A 21,107-nucleotide genomic window follows, 5' to 3' on the forward strand; every position below is an offset into this window, starting at 1 on the left:
TCCATTCGGAGCAGCGGGGCAGGGGTGGAAGGTGGCAGGGCCAAAATCTTTCTCAGAAAGATATTTTGAACCGTTTCCAATTTTCCTACAGTGGCAATGTCCCATCCCCAGATTTCTGCTCCGAACAATACTTGCGCCAGCACTTTACTCTGATACGCTTTAATAATTGGGGGAATGTGGTGGTTCTATAAGTTTCGTGTGAGTATCATGCGATTAATTGACTGCGAGGAATCAACCAGGGACAGGGAAGCCGCCTGATGGGACAGGGTGACCTGCATTCTGATTGGCTAAACAACTGTGTAGCACAGAGAGGGGGAAGGGATATTTCCCTGACAAGGAAGTTAGAAGGGCCTTTGGATTTTGAATGTCTTGGAGTGAACCTCTAACTGCCTTGACTGTAATGAACATATGGCTACCAATCTTGATCCTCCTCGATCTGAGATTGCAAAGGCCTTAACAGACCAGGTGCTCAGGAGCAGCAGCAGCAGCAGCAGGCCATTGCTTTCACCTCCTGCAGGTGAGCTCCCAAAGGCACCTGGTGGGCCACTGTGGGTAGCAGAGTGCTGGACTAGATGGACTCTGGTCTGATCCAGCTAGCTTGTTCTTCTGTTCTTAACCACGTTTACTGCGACGTGTGAGGGTCCATATAAAAATTGACAGCGGGCCTCAACTCTTACAGCGGCCACGAGCTCGCTGGGGTGGGTCTTTTCTTGGCGTCCCACTTGAAAAGGAGACAGTCAAAGGGAACTGCACTCCATGTTGCCATTTGGATTCTCAGCCGGAGGCTAAAATTAACAGCCGGAGAGGGCCCTGGTGTGTAGTGTGCCAAGTTGAAAGAGGTGAGCTGATTCCCCCCACTCCTTAAAAAAGGCCAGCCACACGCTGGTAGAAGCGGGTACCTTTACATATGTCCCACCGGGTTGTGCCCATCTCCTAGACCTGGATGGGATGCTGACAGTGCCATCTGGGGGTCACCCACCACGCCAGACACCTTCTCCTCTTCGCGACGTTTCAAGCAGGCTGCCTTGGGGTTCAGGTTGCGTTCTGAGACAAAAGGGATACAAGAGAGAGAAGGAGCCATGGGAAGGAGGAGGATGCCAAATTTTGGGGAAGGGCCCGGCAAGCTACTTCCCTTTCCCTCCCTCCCTCCCTCTTCCCCGAAAAGCAGGAGAGAGAGAAAGAGAGAGAGGAAGACAATATAGACAGATATACGAAAGAACGAGAAACGTTCCGGCAGTCAATAAAGGTATCTAGCCAGAGCGGCAGTCACCCCAACAAAAGAAAGCTGCTCCCTGCAGAGGGAAGGAAAAACGTTGCCAACGTTAACAGATCCCTAAGCCTAAGCCTAAGCCTAACCCCAAGCGCCTCCCACCGATCCCTCCAACGCCGACCCCGCCCTTTCAAAGTTGCGCAGGTTCGGCTGAGGAAGACGCGCCCGTCCATCATCCCCTCCGGCCTGATCTCTGCCGCGGTCGCATCGCAAGAGGCAGAGCGGGAAGAACCGAGCCTCGCGCCCGGAGCGAGGGGCGGGAGGGGCAGGCAGAGACTCATGCAAGCATGCGTTGTGCGCACAGACGCATGAACAGGACGGATGGACAGACGGACACAGACACACACAGACTCCGGCACGAGAGTGACCTCAGGGTGGGAAGAACCCGCTGGCACCGTACCTCGTACTTGCTGCTCCAAGCCCAGAATGACTTGCACTGCTTGTTGAAGGATGATGAGTTTGGTCTGCGCTTTGTCTGTTTTTAAGTGCATCTGGCACATGCGTCCCAGCTCTTTAAAGGCCTCGTTAATGTCCCGCACTCGCACCCTCTCCCTGGCATTATTGGCCATCCGCCTCTCCCGGTCCCTCAGATCTTTGTCCTCCAATGACAGCGCCTCATCTGTACTGCTGGGTTCACACAGCACCACAGGGGTTAATCAGGGGGGAACGCAGTGACTGGGGGGTGGGGGTGGGGGAAAGGGACAGGGTGGTGCCAAGGTGTGGCAGAAAAATGTCCACGGGGGAAAAAGTAAAACGACAAGTGGGGGGGGGGGGGGGGGCCTCAGACATAAGAAGCTGCCAACGCTGTAGGTACAGAACGGGACCATTATTTACCCTATAAAAGTAGGAGACCGTAGCCATTTTGGTATGGCTCCTCTGATGCTCGCTTGCCCTCTGTTGGCCTGAATTTAAATATTTCTTTGATTTTATTCATTGTCGGCTTGAGCTTTTTGGCTTAAATATTTTTAACCCCGCGGTAACAACGCAAAGGTACCGTCATGCTTATTGTAATCTGTAATCTCTCCCGTCCTCAATATGGTTCCACTGAGAGAAGGCAGGATATCAGAGGCCTGCTGTAACCAAGTGACAGTGTCCGTGACGGAAACACCGAGCCAAGGAGGAGAAACAAACCAAAGATTTCTTACTTTTGGTAAGTTGGGATTCCGTCTCTCTTTTTGGGAGGAGCTTTGCCCCGTCGTCCTATTACCAAGACTGACAACTCTCTGCACAAATCCCACCCCGAAAATTAGTTTCCTCACTAATTCAAATTCGCCCTTCAGGTTTTTGAGCCCGGCGACGAGGTTAATAAATGCATCCCGCCAGCAAATCAACCCAACGTCGGTCTGAGCTCCGAATCTCTGAATCTCCAACAGCAAAACCTTTGTTGAGATTAAAACTCACCCCTGAGCCTTTTTATGCGTTGAGACATGACGCAGTTTTGAATTGGGTCGGTACGGAGGTCTAGCGCTGAAAGGAACCAACGGCCCACTTTGGAAAAATATAAATTTCCAGCCAGAGTTAGTGTCATCAAAATGGGAATGTAAAAAGGGAGGAGAGGAGGAGAAGGGGATAACTGATCTTAGACTGTAGGCAGTGGATCACAGAGGATCCTGCTTTGAAACAGTCTTATGTGACCAACTCCCTGCAGATAGAAATCCAGCACCGGAAGCATAGAGGGGGGTAGAACCTTGATGTTCTAGTTTTCTCTTTGCTGAGAGCCGCCCCCCCACCCCCCCCAGCGAAGGAGCTGGAAGGAGAATCTAAGAAAAGTACTGCTGGATCATAACAGTCCAGTATCCTGTTTTCCACAGTGGCCAAGTAGGTGCCCTATATGGTAAAAAGGGGGCTCAGAAGTTAAAAGTTTCCTGCCTTCTGGTGCCCTCGCAGCAACTGGCTTTCAGTCACAGACTTCTTGGAATATGGAAGTTCCATCTACCCATCATGCTTTGAAGCCACAGGTAGCCATCTTGTCCTCCTTATGTTTGCCCAGTTGAAGCCGCACTCTTCTGCATGTACAGACTGGACCTTGTTTCCCAAAATGAACCTAGAAAGCAGGGTTAACTGGAAACAGTATCGCCCCACTCCTCAGTGTGATGTGAAAAATCACTTTGTGACAACCGTATTCTCTCAGCAATGAATGGATGAAATGGGTTAGGGCGGTAGCCATGCATCCATAACTGTTATCTGTGGGGGGGGAAGTGATTTCAAACCCCCCAAAACCCTGGAATTGGTTTCTGGAATTGATTTCAACCCCCCCCCCAAATGGATTCCAAAACACTCCAAAATTACAACCATTTTTAAAAGCTATAAAAACGGAATGTTTTTTGCACAAGGTAAATCATCCAAGACCTAATGAAGCCAGCCCCAAAGCTACAAGGACCGTTTCCAGAAGGGGGGCCCTCCCACAAAGAAGCCCCTGCCTCCACTAGTCAGCTACATTATTTGTGAAGGCGGGGTCCTGAGAGAGGGACCCCCGATAACCTGAACTAAACCTGCTGCCACAGATTCAGCACCTCGCGAAGGGGGGCGCATCAGTTCTGTGACCGACTGGCTGTGTAAAGCCTCACAGGTAAACCACTACAAAATTCGGCCTCATCGATCAAACAGTGGCTTCTCTTGAGGCACCACTGCAAAAGAAGTCACTAAGGAGGAAGTTTATCTGTCCTCAATAAATGCAGAGATGACAGCCGTTCTTCCCTGCAGGGAAGGGCGATAAGTTCCAGTTCTTTAGAATGTTCTAGAACCATGGTGGCGAACTTTTGGCACTCCAGATGTTATGGACTACCATTCCCATCAGCCCCTTCCAACATGGCCAATTGACCATGCTGGAAGGGGCTGATGGGAATGGTAGTCCATGACATCTGGAGTGCCAAAGGTTCGCCACCACGGTTCTAGAATGTTCAGAACATCTAAAATGTTCTGAACATGTCCTGAATAGGCCCAGAACCCATCTGTGGGACTTGCGCGCAGCACAGGACGAACATACCACAGTGAGATCTGGGTGGGGAAAAATGTGGAGATTTTGGCCATGGGGACTGTGGAGTTTGGAGTTTGGGGAAGGGAGAAAGCTCAGCAGGATACAATACCATAAAGTTCCCCCCTCCAAAGCCTGGATCCAAACATTTTACAAAAACAAAACTCGCATCCAAAGAGTGTAGATCTCCTCCGGGAAGCTGATGCATACGCAAAACCTTCCCACGTGAATGACACCTGCATGAACGGCTCTGGCCTGTGTTCGAAATAACCAAAGTGGCCGTAAGGAGAAAACTAGGCCAAGATGGCACTGTGAGGACCACCCATTGAAGGGTGAGGCGCTCCTCCTCCCTCCCTGGGATGTATCGTTCCTCCCAAATCGTGGAAACGGCGTGCACCAGGCTTCCAAGCAAGGCCGAGGCCGGCACAGAAAAGGTGGGTTTGGGAATACAACGTCCTAAGACGACCGTGAGCGTTGGCAGCAACTTAAAGCTCTTGGGAGGGCATCAAGCTGCCCCCGGCCTTCCTCCTGAAGCCCTGGCCAATCCAGGACGCAAAGTTGTAAGATGGGATGACCTTCTTCTCCCCCAGAGCAAAATGTTCCCACAGGAAAGGCAAAATCTGCCTCAAAGGGACGGATTCAGCAGATGCGTTGGATCGAACAGGAGGCCAGCGTGACCGTGCTGGGCACAAAAGGAAGGTCAAAAAGCTCGCGGAGGCTGATCGAACGGTGGGCACCACAACCCCCTTTTCAAACATACATCGGGCGATGCCACACCAATGACCTAAGCCAGTGGTGGTGAACCTATGGCACTCCAGATGTTCATGAACTAAAATTCCCATCAGCCCCAGCCAGCATGACCAATTGGCCATGCTGGCAGGGGCTGATGGGAATTGTAGTCAATGGGCCAATTGGCCATGCTGGCAGGGGCTGATGGGAATTGTAGCCAATTGGCCGTGCTGGCAGGGGCTGATGGGAATTGTAGCCAATTGGCCGTGCTGGCAGGGGCTGATGGGAATTGTAGTCAATTGGCCGTGCTGGCAGGGGCTGATGGGAATTGTAGCCAATTGGCCATGCTGGCAGGGACTGATGGGAATTGTAGCCAATTGGCCATGCTGGCAGGGGCTGATGGGAATTGTAGTCAATTGGCCAATTGGCCATGCTGGGAGGGGCTGATGGGAATTGTAGTCAATTGGCCAATTGGCCATGCTGGTAGGGGCTGATGGGAATTGTAGTCAATTGACCATGCTGGAAGGGGCTGATGGGAATTGTAGTCAATTGGCCAATTGGCCATGTTGGCAGGGACTGATGGGAATTGTAGTCAATTGGCCATGCTGGCAGGGGCTGATGGGAATTGTAGTCAATTGTCCAATTGGCCATGCTGGGAGGGGCTGATGGGAATTGTAGCCAATTGTCCAATTGGCCATGCTGGGAGGGGCTGATGGGAATTGTAGTCCATGAACATCTGGAGTGCCGTAAGTTCGCCACCACGGACCTAAACGGTCCCGGATGTGTGAAGGGGTGGATGATCTGAGAGGTTCTAAGCCGACTTACCCCAGGGGATATTTAATATGGCTTCCAAGGGGAAGAAACCCCCAAGAGTACACCCCACTCTCCCATATGCTCCATCTCACCCATCCCCGGGCTTTTAAAGCATCTGGAACACACCAGGAAAGAAAAGTCACCTCAACCTCCGATTAACACGTCAACTCTTGGACACCTGCCACGTAGGCCGGACTGGGTCAAGATCCCATGGCATGCTGGAGGCAATTCCTCCTTTTGGACACTTGCAGAGTGAAACAGGAGCGGCTCTGTAGCAGAGGCCCCTGCTTTGCACCATGGAAGCCCCAGTTTCAATCTCTGCTTCAGGGATCTCAGACACAAAAAAACTGGAAAAGCCTTCGGAGGCAGCTGCCAAGCAGAGTAGATGACATTGGGGTGCTGTGTGGTTTCCGGGCTGTATGGCCGTGTTCTAGTAGCATTTGTTGTTTTAGTAGCATTTCTAGTAGCATGTGTTCAGTTCTGGTCGCCACATCTCAAAAAGGATATCGAAGAGATAGAAGAAGTGCAGAGAAGGGCAACGAGGACGATTGAGGGACTGGAGAACCTTCCTTATGAGGAGAGGCTGCAGCGTTCGGGGCTCTTTAGTTTGGAGAGGAGACGTCTGAGGGGGGATATGACTGACGTCTATAAAATTATGCATGGGGTAGAAAATGTCGACAGAGATAAATTTTTCTCTCTTTCTCACAATACTAGAACCAGGGGGCATTCATTGAAAATGCTGGGGGGGGGGATTAGGACTAATAAAAGGAAACACTTCTTCACGCAACGTGTGATTGGTGTTTGGAATATGCTGCCACAGGAGGGGGTGATGGCCACTAACCTGGATAGCTTTAAAAGGGGCTTGGATAGATTTATGGAGGAGAAGTCGATTTATGGCTACCAATCTTGATCCTCTTCGATCTGAGATTGCAAATGCCTTAACAGTCCAGGTGATCGGGAGCAAAAGCCGCAGAAGGCCATTGCTTTCACATCCTGCCTGTGAGCTCCCAAAGGCACCTGGTGGGCCACTGCGAGTAGCAGAGAGCTGGACTAGTTGGACTCTGGTCTGATCCAGCTGGCTTGTTCTTATGTTCTTTTCTCCTGGCGTTTCTGAAGATGATCCTCTGAAGATGCCAGCCACAGATGCAGGCGAAACGTCAGGAGAAAAATGCTACTAGAACACAACCGTACAGCCCGGAAACCACACAACCCCCCAGTGATTATGGCCGCGAAAGCCTTCGACAAGACATAGGTAATGTTGATCAAGATGGATCAGTGGTCCCGCTCCACTTCCTACATGCTCACAAACTCGGTCTGGAACAAAATTTTCTCACTGCTTCTCAATCCGTCTGAAAATGGAGCTGTTTCAACACGTTTGCAAATTTCACTTCATTTGGGAGGCGACTCTGTGCCGCCGCGACTCAGCCCTGAATTTGCTAAACTAATTGTTAGACTGAAATGTAGGCAGAGTTAATGTAGAAATCCAATTGCGTCTGTACTGGTAAAAGATGGCAGGGGTTTCCTTTAGTCCGCTTTAGTTTATGATGCTCTCAAGTATAATTTGTCAGCTGCCTTGAAGCATGAGGAAAAGCAGGAAAAATAAATAAAAGCATCTGTTATGACAATATGGCAAGTCAAGTTGGCGATTATGATGGGGTTACAGAAAGAAGAAGAAGAAGAGTTTGGATTGATATCCCCCCTTTCTCTCCTGTAGGAGGTTCAAAGGGGCTGACAATCTCCTTGCCCTTCCCCCCTCACAACAAACACCCTGTGAGGTAGGTGGGGCTGAGAGAGCTCCGAGAAGCTATGACTAGCCCAAGGTCACCCAGCTGGCATGTGTGGGAGTGTACAGGCTAATCTGAATTCCCCAGATAAGCCTCCACAGCTCAGGCGGCAGAGCTGGGAATCAAACCCGGTTCCTCCAGATCAGAGTGCACCTGCTCTTAGCCACTATGCCACTGCATAGTGTCAGGCGGCAGGGGGTATCATAAGGAGGAAACCCCACTCTCTCTAAAATAAACCGAAGACCCTTAAAATCTTTGAAATATCTATTCGGATCCCAAAAGTTTAATGGTGACTATTTCCTACGCTTTGGAAGAAAAAAGGGAAGTAAAGGTAAAGTTTCCCCTTCAGTCGTGTCTGACCCTGGGGTACCACTGCGAGCAGTGATTTCATAGGCAAGCCGTTTTTGTGGGGAAGTTTGCCATTGCTTTCCCCGGTTATTCTTTACCCCCTGGCTATGAGCTAGGTACTCATTTGCCGACCAAGAATGGCTGGCTGGCTGAATTGAACATGAACCAGCTGCCAGGATATCTGACCCACAGGGGGCTCGAACTCCTGATCGTGTGAGCAGCAGTGCAAGCACTTAAGCACTACGCCACGCGGCTCCTAGGAAAAAGGGAAAAGCCACCAGCAACAACGATCTGTTCAGGGGGACCATTAACCGTGTTTGCACTTTGCAGTATGAGTTACCCTATTTTGGGTCTTTTGCTAAAGTGGCCCTAATCGCAACAGGCAGCCCATGAGAGCAAACGTTAGCAGCTAATCGCTTCCGAGAAGACCACGACAGTCAAGACTTGGCAAGACGGGCAAGCGGCCTTCGCTTAATGCTGGGAAAAAAACGGCAAGGGGCCCAAAACTAAAGAACCCGTCCTGCCCCTGATTTGTGCGGGAGGCGGACTGGAATTACCGCTGGCTTTCCTGTTGCAAAGGAAGGTCACTCTGTGGCCACCGGTCCTTTTGGCTTCGCAGCAGCGGAGGAATCCCTTTCATGCCCAGGATCGTCTACCCCAGGGGTGGGCAATTATTTTTTCCATGGGGCCGCATAAGAAACAGAAAATATTGTGGAGGGCCGGGTTAAAAGGCAGGGGGGCGAGGCGCTTTTGAAAGCCCCGCAGAAGCCGGCAGCCAAGGCAACCGGCTTCTGCGGGGCTTTCAAAGACGCCTCGCTCTCCAGCACGGCAGGGGGGCCAGTCAGGGTCATCCGGCGGGCCGGATGTGGCCCGCGGGCCGTATAATGCCCAGGTCTGATCTACCCGAATCAAGTCTGCAATGGGATTTCTCGCGCTCATCTTAGGAAAGTTACAAATGTTTTCACCGAGGGGGCTTTCCCACCAAGGGCCGAAATGTCTTTTCCTCCCCTCTAACCTCCTCATCCTGGGTTTTTTTAAAACTTAAGATGATGTCAGCTCCCTAGAATTTGATGGTGACAACGGGCTGGGGGGGGGGGGGTTGCCATTTGGGAAGGGGAGGAAGCTCACGGAGAACATGATGTCACTGGAGGATTTCTGTTTCTCCTAGCCTACAAAGCTGCCCTTCCTTCCGTGGGAGTTGATCTCTATGGTATGGAAATACGCTATGATTCCTGGAAAATTATACTTGGAGGCTGGAAAGTCTGTTCACATGGCTTTGGGGAAGGGGAGAAACAATTAACCTAGTTCAGACCGCCCCCTCCTCCCACATTTCTCTTCTCCGTTTGATTTCTTTATCGAAGGTGAAAACAGGACCAGGGCTGTAGCTAAGGTTCTGCTGCTGGGATCATGGCCGACCGACCAACCAACCTACACAGTGCAGCCAGAGGAAGCTGCTCCAGAGGAAGACCTGGCAGCAGAGCCAATGCCCAGCCCTGCCCTGCCTGATGACACACAGGAGGAGGAGCCTGCAGATCCTCCTAGGGAACCCAGTGATGAGTCAGCTGTGCACAGGAGGCAGAAGCAGAGGCAGCTGCTGCAGAAGGAAAGAAGGAGTGCTCATCTGGCAGCAAGATATGGGAGAATAGAAGTCTCTGCATCTGATGAGGATTAACTCCTTGCAGAATCCCAGCCCCTGGGACAAGGCTCTCTATATAAGCCTTGTGGTGAGCCTGCTTCTGCCTGGGTGCAACAAGTGTGTTTCCTGTTGCTACTGTGTGCCTGGTCTACTGCTGAGCTCCAACCTGTTTGGCTGATCTCCTGTGCCGTGACCTGTTGGACTGTGACCTGAACCTGCCTGCCTGCAGCGCATCTGGCTTTTCCTGCTTTCTCTCCCTCCCACAAGCTGGAAATGCAAAGGGCCTACTTCTCCGGCCAGCCTGAAAACCTGAATTTTTAACAGCAGAAGACCAGACGACGGAGCCACCTTTCTTCACACGGACTGTCCCTTCCTCCCGCCCGCATATTTCCCTTCCCTCCAGTTTTCTGTCTCTCTGAGCAAGCAGCAAGTACAAGGTAGAGGTTGGGATCCACCGAGAGGTCACGGCGGGGGACTGTCTGTAGGAAAGCAGGGTGGGTGGGACAGGAACAGGAAGAGGAAGAGAACAAATTAAGACAAAAGGAAATAAACTAAATACATGTGTATACATGTATACATACATATACACACAGACACACGTTACGGAAGGGGAAAAGGCAGAGCGGAGAAGTTAACGGAAGTAACGGAGGGCGGAGAATCGAGGAATCCTGACAGCACAACATCAGAGCAGAGGAGAAACAGGCCGTGTGAAAAGGCAGCGGGTTGTGCCAGGCGTTGGTGGCTCGGGGGACGGACGGATTCAGAGTTAATGCAGCCAAGATGCACCCGTTCGGTGGATTCAGAGGAAGGAATGTTAAATCGCATGCACGGCCAAGCATTAAAAACACTCACAGCGGAAAAATTAGCCCAACTCCTTTCCATGAGCAACTCTCCCCCTCCCTCAACAGCAACAGGAGAGACTTCCTTGTTTGCCCCCAAAGCCCCATGTCTGATGCCTGTGGGTGAAGGTCTTGAATGAGGGGCGGAGGGGTCTCTGCTGCTGATTTTACCTCTGATGATAACTCGGCATTGAGACGGGAGACCCGGGTTACGGATACCAGGGAGATCGTCCGAGTGAGAACCTTCCATGTTTTGATCCCACCTGTTTTGAGCATCTTTCCTGGTCCTTTAGAAGCTAAGTAGCCTTCCCGGCAGAATTGGGTACTAGTCCTCAGGGCTTCAAAACCCTAAACATCTCAGATCCAGCTTTTCTTAAGAGAGACCTGTTGCGACTCCGTAAGTACCCCACCCAGAAACCAATTTTGTCTATTAAGATTTCCACTCTCATTAGCAAAACTGCACGCTATGTGAAGGACAAGATTTACACAAACACATTTTTGGCAGGAATTGGCTCATCGTGAGGTGAAAAATTCTAGTAACGCATCTCATAAGCAAGGCCCAGTAGGGTGAAACAGAGACCCCCTTTTGAAAACAAAAACAACTTTATCTCCAGTGTTCCGGGATTTTTATCCAGGGCTATACTTTTGGTGTATGTTACTGAACCAATGTATACATTAACACAGTGGTGGCAAACCTATGGCACGGGTGCCAGAGGTGGCACTCAGAGCCCTCTCTGTGGGCACGTGCAAACAGAGTCCCCACCCACCCCCACATCTAGGCTGGCCTGGGCCGCTGGGCTCGATTATTAGCATTAAACCTAAGATCTAGTTTTGGGGAAGCAGTGTAGGTAACCCTGTTAAGCGCTGTTAAACTCCACTGATTTTCATGCAAAGAACTAAAACATGATCCTTTGCCTGGGAGTAAGTTCGGTTGCTGGCAATGGGGCTTGCTTCTGAGCAAACCCTCCTAGGGTCATGATTCACCCGTCGGAAGAGTTGCACGGTTGCTTTAAAGCAAAGCCACCGACTATCACCAAGCTTACTCCCGAGTAACGCACGCCTCGGAGCCAACCGTTTTTTCTAAACTAAAACCTCAGCGTTCAGGTTAAATTGCCGTGTTGGCCCTTTGCGATAAATAAGTGGGTTTTGGGTTGCCATTTGGGCACTCGGTCTCGAAAAGGTTCGCCACCACTGCGTTAACAGGTAAAGGGTAGGGTGGAAGAATTACAGGGATTTCTCACCACGTGGTGAGATACATCTTGTAGGGGGGAAAAACGATTTGCTGTAACTCGATCTAAAGACTCGTTTGCAAGAGAAGCTGGACCCCCCGGGGCCCCCCCGCACAGGCAAGAAGGACGGCATGCAGAGAGTGCAAACGCTTTTTCCAAATGCAAAACAGGAGCGGGAGGGTTGCAAACAAAACAAAACAGAGAAGTCGAACACAAGGCACCGCCGTAAAAAAGGACGCGGGCGTTCAAGGGGGAGCGTCAGCAGGTGAAGAGCGCCCGGTGCGCCCGGCGGCACAGCTCGAGGGCAGGGTGGAGGGTCAAGACAGACAGCCCCATGCCGTTCCGAAACATCACCCCATCGGAAGCCTCCACTGACCTCTAACTTGTTGTTCCAGATTCAGAATAACCGACACGGCCTGGTGGAGTATAAGTAGTTTGGTCTGAGGTTTTTCGCTGTTAAGGTGTAGCTGGCACATACGCCCAAGCTCTTTAAAGGCCTCGTTGATGTCGCGGACCCGCAGGCGCTCGCGGGCGTTATTGGCGACCCGCCTCTCTTTCTCCCGCTCGGCTTTTTGCTCTGGGGGAAGAAGGTCATCCTCCTCATCCTCATCTTGACTAATAGTTCGAAATAAGAAAAACAAGGGAGGGGTGGGGGACGTTTTTCTTTTGTGCACACCTCGACACCGATTCACGTAGACCAAAAATGAACAGGAAATGTAAGCACACAAGACACAACCACCCCCGCCCCCCACCCCCATTTTTTTTAGAACCGGAGTAAACAACCACCATTTTTGCTCTGAATCCCCCAGGTCAGTTCTTTTCAAACTGTGTTCCAGGGTCGTCCCGCTCAAATATTTTTTCAACAAGGAGATAAATAAAAGCAGACGAGCTTCTCTGAAGACTGGGGTGCTGTGTGGTTGTATGGTTGCGGAAGCATTCCTCTCCAGGACGTTTTGCCATCATGGCTGGCATCTTCAGAGGATCCTCTGAAGATGCCAGCCACAGATGCAGGCGAAACGTCGGGAGAGAATGCTGCTGGAACACGGCCATACAGCCCGGAAACTACACAGCACCCCAGTGATTCCAGCCGTGAAAGCCTTTGACCAGGGGTCTTCAAAGTACGGCCCTCCAGAGGTTCATGGACTACAATTCCCATGAGCCTCTGCCAGCATGGCCAAGTGGCAGGGCTGATGGGAATTGTAGTCCATGAGCATCTGGAGGGCCATAGTTTGAAGATCCCTGCCTTTGACAATACATTCTCTGAAGACCGCTTGACCCACACTTTCTGGTCACCAGACAGAAGGAAACGGCAAACCTTCTGTCCAGTGTCCCTCAGACAGGCTGTTTTTAAACTGTTTTCTAGAACAGCCCTATCATTAATTTCTTAACTGGCCTCCCCCACCCCAGCTTTCTTTCTCATCACAAGAGAGTCTCTGGCATTTTTTTGGGGGGGTATGTACCGGTTTACACACGAGTCCCAGCAAAAGATTAATAAGCTTGGCCAACATCCTCGTTGAAGCCAAATAGCACATTCTAGGAACGCTCCATCCCCAGAACGACAGCAACCAACATGGGATGAGCATCCGGACAGTTTGAAAAGGACTGTTGGAAACGTAGCGAGTTTTCTGCCCTGGGTCGAAAGCGGCCCGGCTTCAACGTGTACATTCGCGACGTTGGGAAAATTAACTCGCACGAATGAGAACCGGCGGAGTTCTCCGAAGCCGGCGCCCCGTCGGCACGTGGCGCCCCCATGCCCTTAAAGCGAACAGAGAAAGCTCAAGACCTGTTCAGTGAGCACCTTGTTCTGTTCCGGGACGACTTGTGCTCTTTCTTCTCTTCCTCCGAGTTGTCCGCCACGGATGTGTTCTCGTCGTCCTCCTTGTCTTCCAGTTTGATCTCGCTCGTTCCCGACGAGACGCTGGCTCGCCCCAAGCCCCCCGTCAAGCCTGCAAGGGAATCGCAGCGGCGTGTAAGACGGCGCCCCAAAGAATGGAGCAGCCCCGGCTCACCTGAACGAAGGCACCCCTGGAATAGGACGAGTCACAGTCCTCGCGGGAACTTTTCAAGTGAACGACAACCGGCCGGACTTGTAGGACTGTCGGGCTGCCAGAGTATAGCATTCCGTACCAGGCTGACCAGCCTCAAAAATGGCTAAGCATTTCAAGGGCTGTAAGGTCGCAGGACCCATCCCAGTTCCGTAGGGCCTGCTAGGGGGAAATATTTTGCCAGGCCTATGGTTGGGGGAAGCAGTGGTATCCAAGTTAGCTGGCCTCCCTTCCAGAGGTGGGATCCAGCAGGTTCTCACCAGTTCCCGAGAGTGGGTTACTAATTATTTGTGTGTGCCGAGAGGGGGTTACTAGTTGGGTCTGCTTTTCCGTTAGAAATCCCATTAGGTCCAAAGATCATAAAGTCCTGTTGTTTCCTATGTGGCTGGTTAGCGAAGGTAGAAAACAGGATAATTCTCCCTCTTGGGCTGTTTTAAAAACATGTTTTAGAAATATGGTAAAGTTCCTTGTTTAAGGAAAGCATCCTTCTTTTGGTTTCTAGAAACAAAATTAAGTATTTGAAAGTATGAAGTATTTGACAGGCAGTCAATCAGAGGAGAAGTAGTTGTTTCTGTTGGCAGTAGACGATAGGACTTGCTAGAATGAGTTTAAATTATAGACAGAAAGATACCAGCTGGAAATTAGGAACTTTTTTTTTACAGTACGGGTTTTTTACAGTAACAGAGAAATTATTAATGCCCCGTCCCCAGAATGCCCGGCCATGCCCCCGTTGAGCCCCGCCCAGCCCCATTGGGGCTACGCCACTGTTTGAATCCCATCACCAAAGGAACCCGTTACTAAAATTTTTGGATCCCACCGCTGCTCCCTTCCCTTTCCCTTCCTTCTTTTTTGGACTGTTTCTCCCCTCGCTGGGTATTTGTCTGGTTGGGTCGCCACAGGATTGGGACTTTCTTTGATAAACATGGTATGGTTTTGCTGGTTGTGGCGGGTTTTCCGGGCTGTGTGGCCGTGGTCTGGTAGATCTTGATCCTATCGTTTCGCCTGCATCTGCGGCTGGCATCTTTGGAGGTGTATCACAGAGAGAAGTCTGTAACACACTGTGTCCAGTCTGGTTCCCTGGAGGCTAGCTCCTGCTCCCCCCGGGGCCTGGGAAGGGCAGAAGCTGCCCGGGGGGGGGGCAGGCCACCACTGCTGCCTCGTCGTCTTTGGGCTCCCTCGGTCCCGCCCAGGTCATCGCTCCCACGACGTGGGCGGGGCCAAGGACGCCTGAAGACAACGAGGCAGCAGGACTTCCTGCTGCCTTGTCGTGTTCGTGGAGGCATCTTGTCACGTGTGGGGCCGATTTTGCCCCCCCCCAGTGACCAGATTAGTTACGCCCAGGGACAGGGGTTACCCCCTTGTCCCGGGGCAGAAACGCCACTGGATAAGTGCTGAATCTCAGAGCCCTCAAAAGCAACAGAGATCCAGACGCGGCCATCATGGCAAATAAACTGTCTGTCTCCAGCTTCAGGGATGGCACATGTCGGCGTTCTGCATTGTCCATGCACAAATGGTGGGTATATGAAGAGTTTGAAGAAGAAGAGGAGTTTGGATTTATATCCCCCCTTTCTCTCCTGCAGGAGACTCAAAGGGGCTTACAATCTCCTTGCCCTTCCCCCCTCACAACAAACACCCTGTAAGGTAGGTGAGGCTGAGAGAGCTCCGAGAAGCTGTGACTAGCCCAAGGTCACCCAGCTGGCGTGTGTGGGAGTGCACAGGCGAATCTGAATTCCCCAGAGAAGCCTCCACAGCTCAGGCGGCAGAGCTGGGAATCAAACCCGGTTCCCCCAGATTAGATACACGAGCTCTTAACCTCCTACGCCACTGCTGCTCCTGCTGCTGATTCTTCCCTTTAAAGCTCATCTAACTGGTTTAGCCAAGGTAATTAAAAGACTGCCTCCTCTTAGATTAAGAGGTGCCTCACCAGCCCCCTCCTCTGCCTGGACAGGTAAGGCGGGTGACAAACAGAGAAAGGGGTTTCTCAGTTGTGGTTCCCCATCTGTGGAATACCCTTCTCACTGATGTTCTCTTATTTATTTTATTTATTTATTGTTAGGTTTTGTATACCGCCCTATCCCCGAAGGGCTCTGGGCGGTGTACATCAAAATTAAATCATAATATAGTTAAACAACAGATCAAAGCTAAACAAATAAATTTCAATACAAATATATTACTAAATCCCTTTTAAAAACAGCGATTAGTACAAAATTTAAAAATCAAAGTCAAAGGCGCCCAGCAAGACCCAAATTTAAAACCCTCCCCAGACGGGAAGACTGCTGACCCCGTCAATAATGCCTACGCTACTCTGTTTCAGGCGCCAGACCGAAATATTTTTCAGGCGCCGTTTCCCCCGGATACACCTCTGCTCGAGAGTCCTTGCTATGGTGCAATGCAGCCTTACCGCTGAAGGCATCTGACTGTCCTCGGTTGAGTTCCGGGAGCGCGTTGGTCTGGGCTGGGAGAGCAACGTGGTTGTGAAGGAGACTGGGATTGCTGGAGAGGCTGTCTTCCGGGTGACCTCCTCCCACCTGCAACCGGAAAACACAACAAAAGGCTATCTGCACAGGCGCCCTGCAATCGGAAGGGCCTCGGCCCCCAAAGCACAGCAACTTCCATTCCCACTGAAAGGGCATGAATAGACGGAGGAGGAACATTCTCACAATAACCCCACGTTTGCAAGTCTCCCTTTTTAAAAAACAGATAAATCAACGCATGGTCCCTGCTGAAGAAGCCCGTGTGACGGGTCGGATTCAGATCCCCATCGGCCCTAAAGCCAACCTCTTCCCGCCCCGCTGTGCTACTGACATTTTGGAAGTTCAGACGCACAACTTAGATGGTGTCAAGAAAAGATCCCATACATCAGTGATGGCGAACCTTTTCGAGACCGAGTGCCCAAATTGTAACCCAAAACTCACTTATTTATCGCAAAGTGCCAACATGGCAATTTAACCTGAATACTAAGTTTTTAGTTTAGAAAAAACAGTTGGCTCCGAGGCGTGCGTTACTCGGGAGTAAGCTTGGTGGTAGTCATTAGCTTTGCTTTGAAGCAACTGTGCAACTCTTTGAATGGGTGAATCACGACCCTAGGAGGGTTTACTCAGAAGCAAGCCCCATTGCCAGCAACCGAGCTTACTCCCAGGTAAAGATCATGCTTTAGTTTTTTGCATGAAAATTAGTGGGGTTTAACAGTGCTTAACAGGGTTACCTACACTGCTTCCCCAAAACTAGGATTTAGGTTTAATGCTAATAATCAAGTCCAGCGGCCCAGGCCAGCCGAGATGTGTATGTGGGGGCGATTCCCCCCAACATGACGAACTCTGCGCGTGCCCACAGAGAGGCCTCTGAGTGCCACCTCTGGCACCCGTGCCATAGGTTCGCCACCACTGCCATACATCAACTTTACCAATTGGATAAAATGGCACATCAGATAAGAAATCTACCATATGAGACATGTAAACAAAATTGGGAATTTGGGATAAGGTACACTGGTGTAAATAAGGATACGGATATCAAATTTCTTTCTATGGAATATTTAAGAAAGACTATTGAAGAGTGGACGTCACAGTTAAAACGACAACAAAAAGTAATATAATCTAGTGTTGAGGTTAAATAGTTAAGGGAGAGGAAATACAGTTAGTTTACAGCCTAAGTAAAACTTAAGTTAGGAAGTATGACAAACCTGAAATGGTCGTTCGTTATTAAAAGAAATTGTATTAAGTGGATATTTATTTTTAACAGCTTCACAATGTTAATTTGCATGGTTTGGAAATATTGGAATGTAACTAATTTAGTAATTTGAACAACTGGGAGAACTTTTAACTATTTATTGTGTTTGAAGTGCGTATCTAATTGTTTTTAGGTTGTTTCACACGGCTGTTCTCACTGTTTTATCTAAAATTACAATAAAGATAAAACAAAAAAGAAAAGAAAAGATCCCATGGAACTTGTGTCCCAGAGGAGCTAAATGTTTTCAGCTATGGAATGGGAAGAAATAACTTTGAATCCCACACAACAGTTTGGGATGAGCGGGTTTGCTGAATTCAGGCCTCTTTCTTTCCCACCCCACATTTTCATCCCGCCCTTCTTACAAGAAGAAGAAGAAGTGTTTGGATTTATATCCCCCCCTTTCCTGTTGGAGACTCAAAGGGGCTTACAATCTCCTTGCCCTTCTCCCCCCCCCCCCACAACAAACACCCTGTGAGGTAGGTGGGGCTGAGAGAGTTCTGAAGAACTGTGACTAGCCCAAGGTCACCCAGCTGGCGTGTGTGGGAGTGCACAGGCTAATCTGAATTCCCCAGATAAGCCTCCACAGCTCAAGCGGCAGAGTGGGGAATCAAACCCGGATCCTCCAGATTAGAATGCACCTGCTCTTAACCACAACACCACTGCGTACTCACTTGGGTCCCCCTTCCTTATTTAATCCTCCCAACAGCCATTTGAGGATGGTTGGGCTGAGATATCATGACTGGCCTGAGGTAACCCAGGGAGCTTCATGGCTGAGCAAAGTCTTGAACCCAGGTCCCGCCCGCAGTTCCAGCCAAGCATATTATTTCCTTCAATCTCATACATGAACCCAGTCCCTCGCTCACCAAGCTTGAGTGCCGATTGGCAATCGGTAAGACCGAGGCAGGGGGAAAGGCTTGGTTGAGCCCGCCCACCGAGGTGCTGTGCCCGGACGCGGAAGCCAGCAAGCCGTGGATGTCCCCGTGGTTGCTCTGGCCCACAGCGTGGCTCCTCAAGACGTGGATAGCTTCGTCCAAGTGGTCTTCCATTTTGTTTTGCTTCGGGGGGAAAAGGAAAAGTCGTGAGACGCTTTCGCACACAACCAAAGAACGCACTTGCGATCCCTGGCCACTTCAATCCAATTCAATTCAATAAGCCTTTATTGGCATATACTCGATAGTATAAAAATACAGTTCCAGTTAAAAAGTGAATAGTAAAAAACTTCACGTTTGTCATACATTCAGTTTACAAACTTCTGACAAAAACTTTGCCACTATAAGGCAACAATGAAAATCCTGACAATTTAAAAGCATAACTACTTTATCTGATTCAGTATAATTAATCATAGGGTCTATAGCTTGGGATGACAGGCTGGATCGGAGTTCTTGGTATAATAAGCAGTTCAGGAGAATGTGTGGGATGGAATCCAGCTGTCCTATGCTACAGGTACGGGCCGCTTTAGCGATCGTTCGTTGGCGGCTCTTGCTGAATCCGTTTCACACAGTAAAATCCAGTTGCGAAGTATTATTTAGCATATGTAAAAAATACTGCTGGTCCCTCTCTCTCTGTCTCTCTCGTTGCTTCGGGGCAGTTTGTCGTGTGATGGCAGGCTAACGCACTTTATCGCTTTCCTTTATTGTTCTTCATCTGAATCCCAGATGAAGAAACCACAATGACTATGGAGAGACAGGAGTAAAGAGACATTGGCAAGGAACAAGGGACTGATATGACCTCTCCTCCTCACCAGCAAAAGGTCCCTGGAGGCAGGCAATTGCTGCTGTCACGCAACAAGCTGGGAAGCAAAATAAAATAGTGTGACCCTTGCAGGTCCAGGGCTACATCAGGATTCCAGCCAGGCCAGCTCCGGACCTCTGTCCAGCTGACATTTACAAAACAGCTGCTGGGACCAAAGGCAGAGGAGAGAGAGAGGCCGTTTCTCCACGGCAGCAGAATTAATGCTGGTGGAGCCACGAGACCGTTCGCTCGCACGGTCTTGTGCGGGCGGCCCCAAAGCTGCAGCGAACCGCAGAGGAGCCACCTTCGATCTACGTCTTTTATTCACCTTGTCGTCCCTGCGAGACTCCGGAGGGAGGAAGTGACACGCCCACGCTGCCCTCTGACACACAGGGGTCGGAGGGCAGCGTGGGCGTGTCCCTTCTCCCTCTGGAGCCTCGGAGGGAAGATGAGTTAAACTGAAAGCTGCGCCCTCATGCCAGTGCGCTTTGCATGGCGCCGGCGGGAAGATGCTGCGTTCCTAAAAACACGCTCATGGAGTATGTTTCGAAAGCAGCATTTCTGTGCCATTTTGGGGGGGGGGGGTAAGCACGGCGCTGCTGTACAGTGCCCCTGAGATGGTGTTTTTACCATCCCTAAGGCGCTGTTTTTGGGCTGTGCAGAAGCGGCCAGAGACAAGCGGACAGCTAACAAGCCAGACTCGGTTCACTGAAGGATGCCAAACAACAGTGGGGAGAAAAAAAACTCTCGATCCCAACCATATCAGTATTACTATAAGTGTCCAACTAACTACAATACATTTAATTGGTGTACACATTATATAGAATAAAAATGGCTAGTAAAAGACATAGGTTCTGGAAACCGGATCCTAACATATATTGCACATAAATCTCACAAACAGCAACGCAGGTGTTAAGAACATAAGAACAAGCCAGCTGGATCAGACCAGAGTCCGTCTAGTCCAGCTCTCTGCTACTCGCAGTGGCCCACCAGTTGCCTTTGTGAGCTCACATGCAGGATGTGAAAGCAATGGCCTTCTGCGGCTGTTGCTCCCGAGCACCTGGAATGTTAAGGCATTTGCAATCTCAGATCAAAGAGGATCAAGATTGGTAGCCATAAATCGACTTCTCCTCCATAAATCTGTCCAAGCCCCTTTTAAAGCTATCCAGGTGAGTGGCCATCACCACCTCCTGTGGCAGCATATTCCAAACACCAATCACACGTTGCGTGAAGAAGTGTTTCCTTTTATTAGTCCTAATTCTTCCCCCCAGCATTTTCAATGTACGCCCCCTGGTTCTAGTATTGTGAGAAAGAGAGAAAAATGTCTCTCTGTCAACATTTTCTACCCCATGCATAATTTTATAGACTTCAATCATATCCCCCCTCAGACGTCTCCTCTCCAAACTAAAGAGTCCCAAACGCTGCAGCCTCTCCTCATAAGGAAGGTGCTCCAGTCCCTCAATCATCCTCTTGCCCTTCTCTGCACTTTTTCTATCTCTTCAATATCCTTTTTGAGATGTGGCGACCAGAACTGAACACAGGACTCCAAGTGCGGTGTTACTACAGATGATGAACATACCAAATGATCAGCCAAACCGCACACATTTTGGCCTTCATGGTCTTCCTCAGCAGTCAACAAGATAACAGTGTGAAAAACACACATTCAACTGCTGATGTATGCATCCACACCAGGAACTGGTTTGTCTCCTGTGGTGTGCAACGGAAAAGGATTTAAGAAGAGGGCCAAAGACCTTCTGAATTGCACAAACGCCTAAGATCTTCAAAACATTTCAAATCCATCGCTCTCTCTGAATGCGCGCATCATCCGTTGTAAGTTAAAGAAGTGGCCAGAGAGAGACGCGGCACGCCAACAAACCAGACTTTGTTGACAGCCGAGCCGAGCCATGTTAGTTCTTGGCCTCGTGGTCATCCTCTTCCCTTTCCTTGCGCTTCAGAAGTCTTCGATGCCGCTCGAGCCAGTTG

At 50.2% G+C, this 21,107-nt stretch overlaps 1 protein-coding gene across 7 annotated transcripts in view; it reads right to left on the reverse strand.

The window, feature by feature from the left end:
• Nucleotides 1-21,107, reverse strand: part of TCF3 (transcription factor 3) — a 360,303-nt gene that overhangs the window by 6,202 nt on the left and 332,994 nt on the right. For 2 of the 7 annotated variants that reach the window (XM_048496140.1, XM_048496139.1), the window contains exons 14-18: nucleotides 18,257-18,448; nucleotides 16,069-16,195; nucleotides 13,406-13,568; nucleotides 11,999-12,237; nucleotides 900-1,044 (exon numbers count right to left, since the gene is read on the reverse strand). In XM_048496140.1, the coding sequence (XP_048352097.1) occupies nucleotides 902-1,044; nucleotides 11,999-12,237; nucleotides 13,406-13,568; nucleotides 16,069-16,195; nucleotides 18,257-18,448 (864 nt within the window). In that variant the 3' untranslated portion in view covers nucleotides 900-901. Of the gene's footprint in view, nucleotides 1-899; nucleotides 1,045-1,670; nucleotides 1,898-11,998; nucleotides 12,238-13,405; nucleotides 13,569-16,068; nucleotides 16,196-18,256; nucleotides 18,449-21,107 lie in introns of all 7 variants that reach the window. The other 5 variants (XM_048496146.1, XM_048496144.1, XM_048496143.1 and 2 more) reach the window with 5 other exon arrangements.

Source organism: Sphaerodactylus townsendi, linkage group LG05 (genome assembly GCF_021028975.2).
Source record: "Sphaerodactylus townsendi isolate TG3544 linkage group LG05, MPM_Stown_v2.3, whole genome shotgun sequence".
NCBI lineage: Eukaryota > Metazoa > Chordata > Lepidosauria > Squamata > Sphaerodactylidae > Sphaerodactylus > Sphaerodactylus townsendi.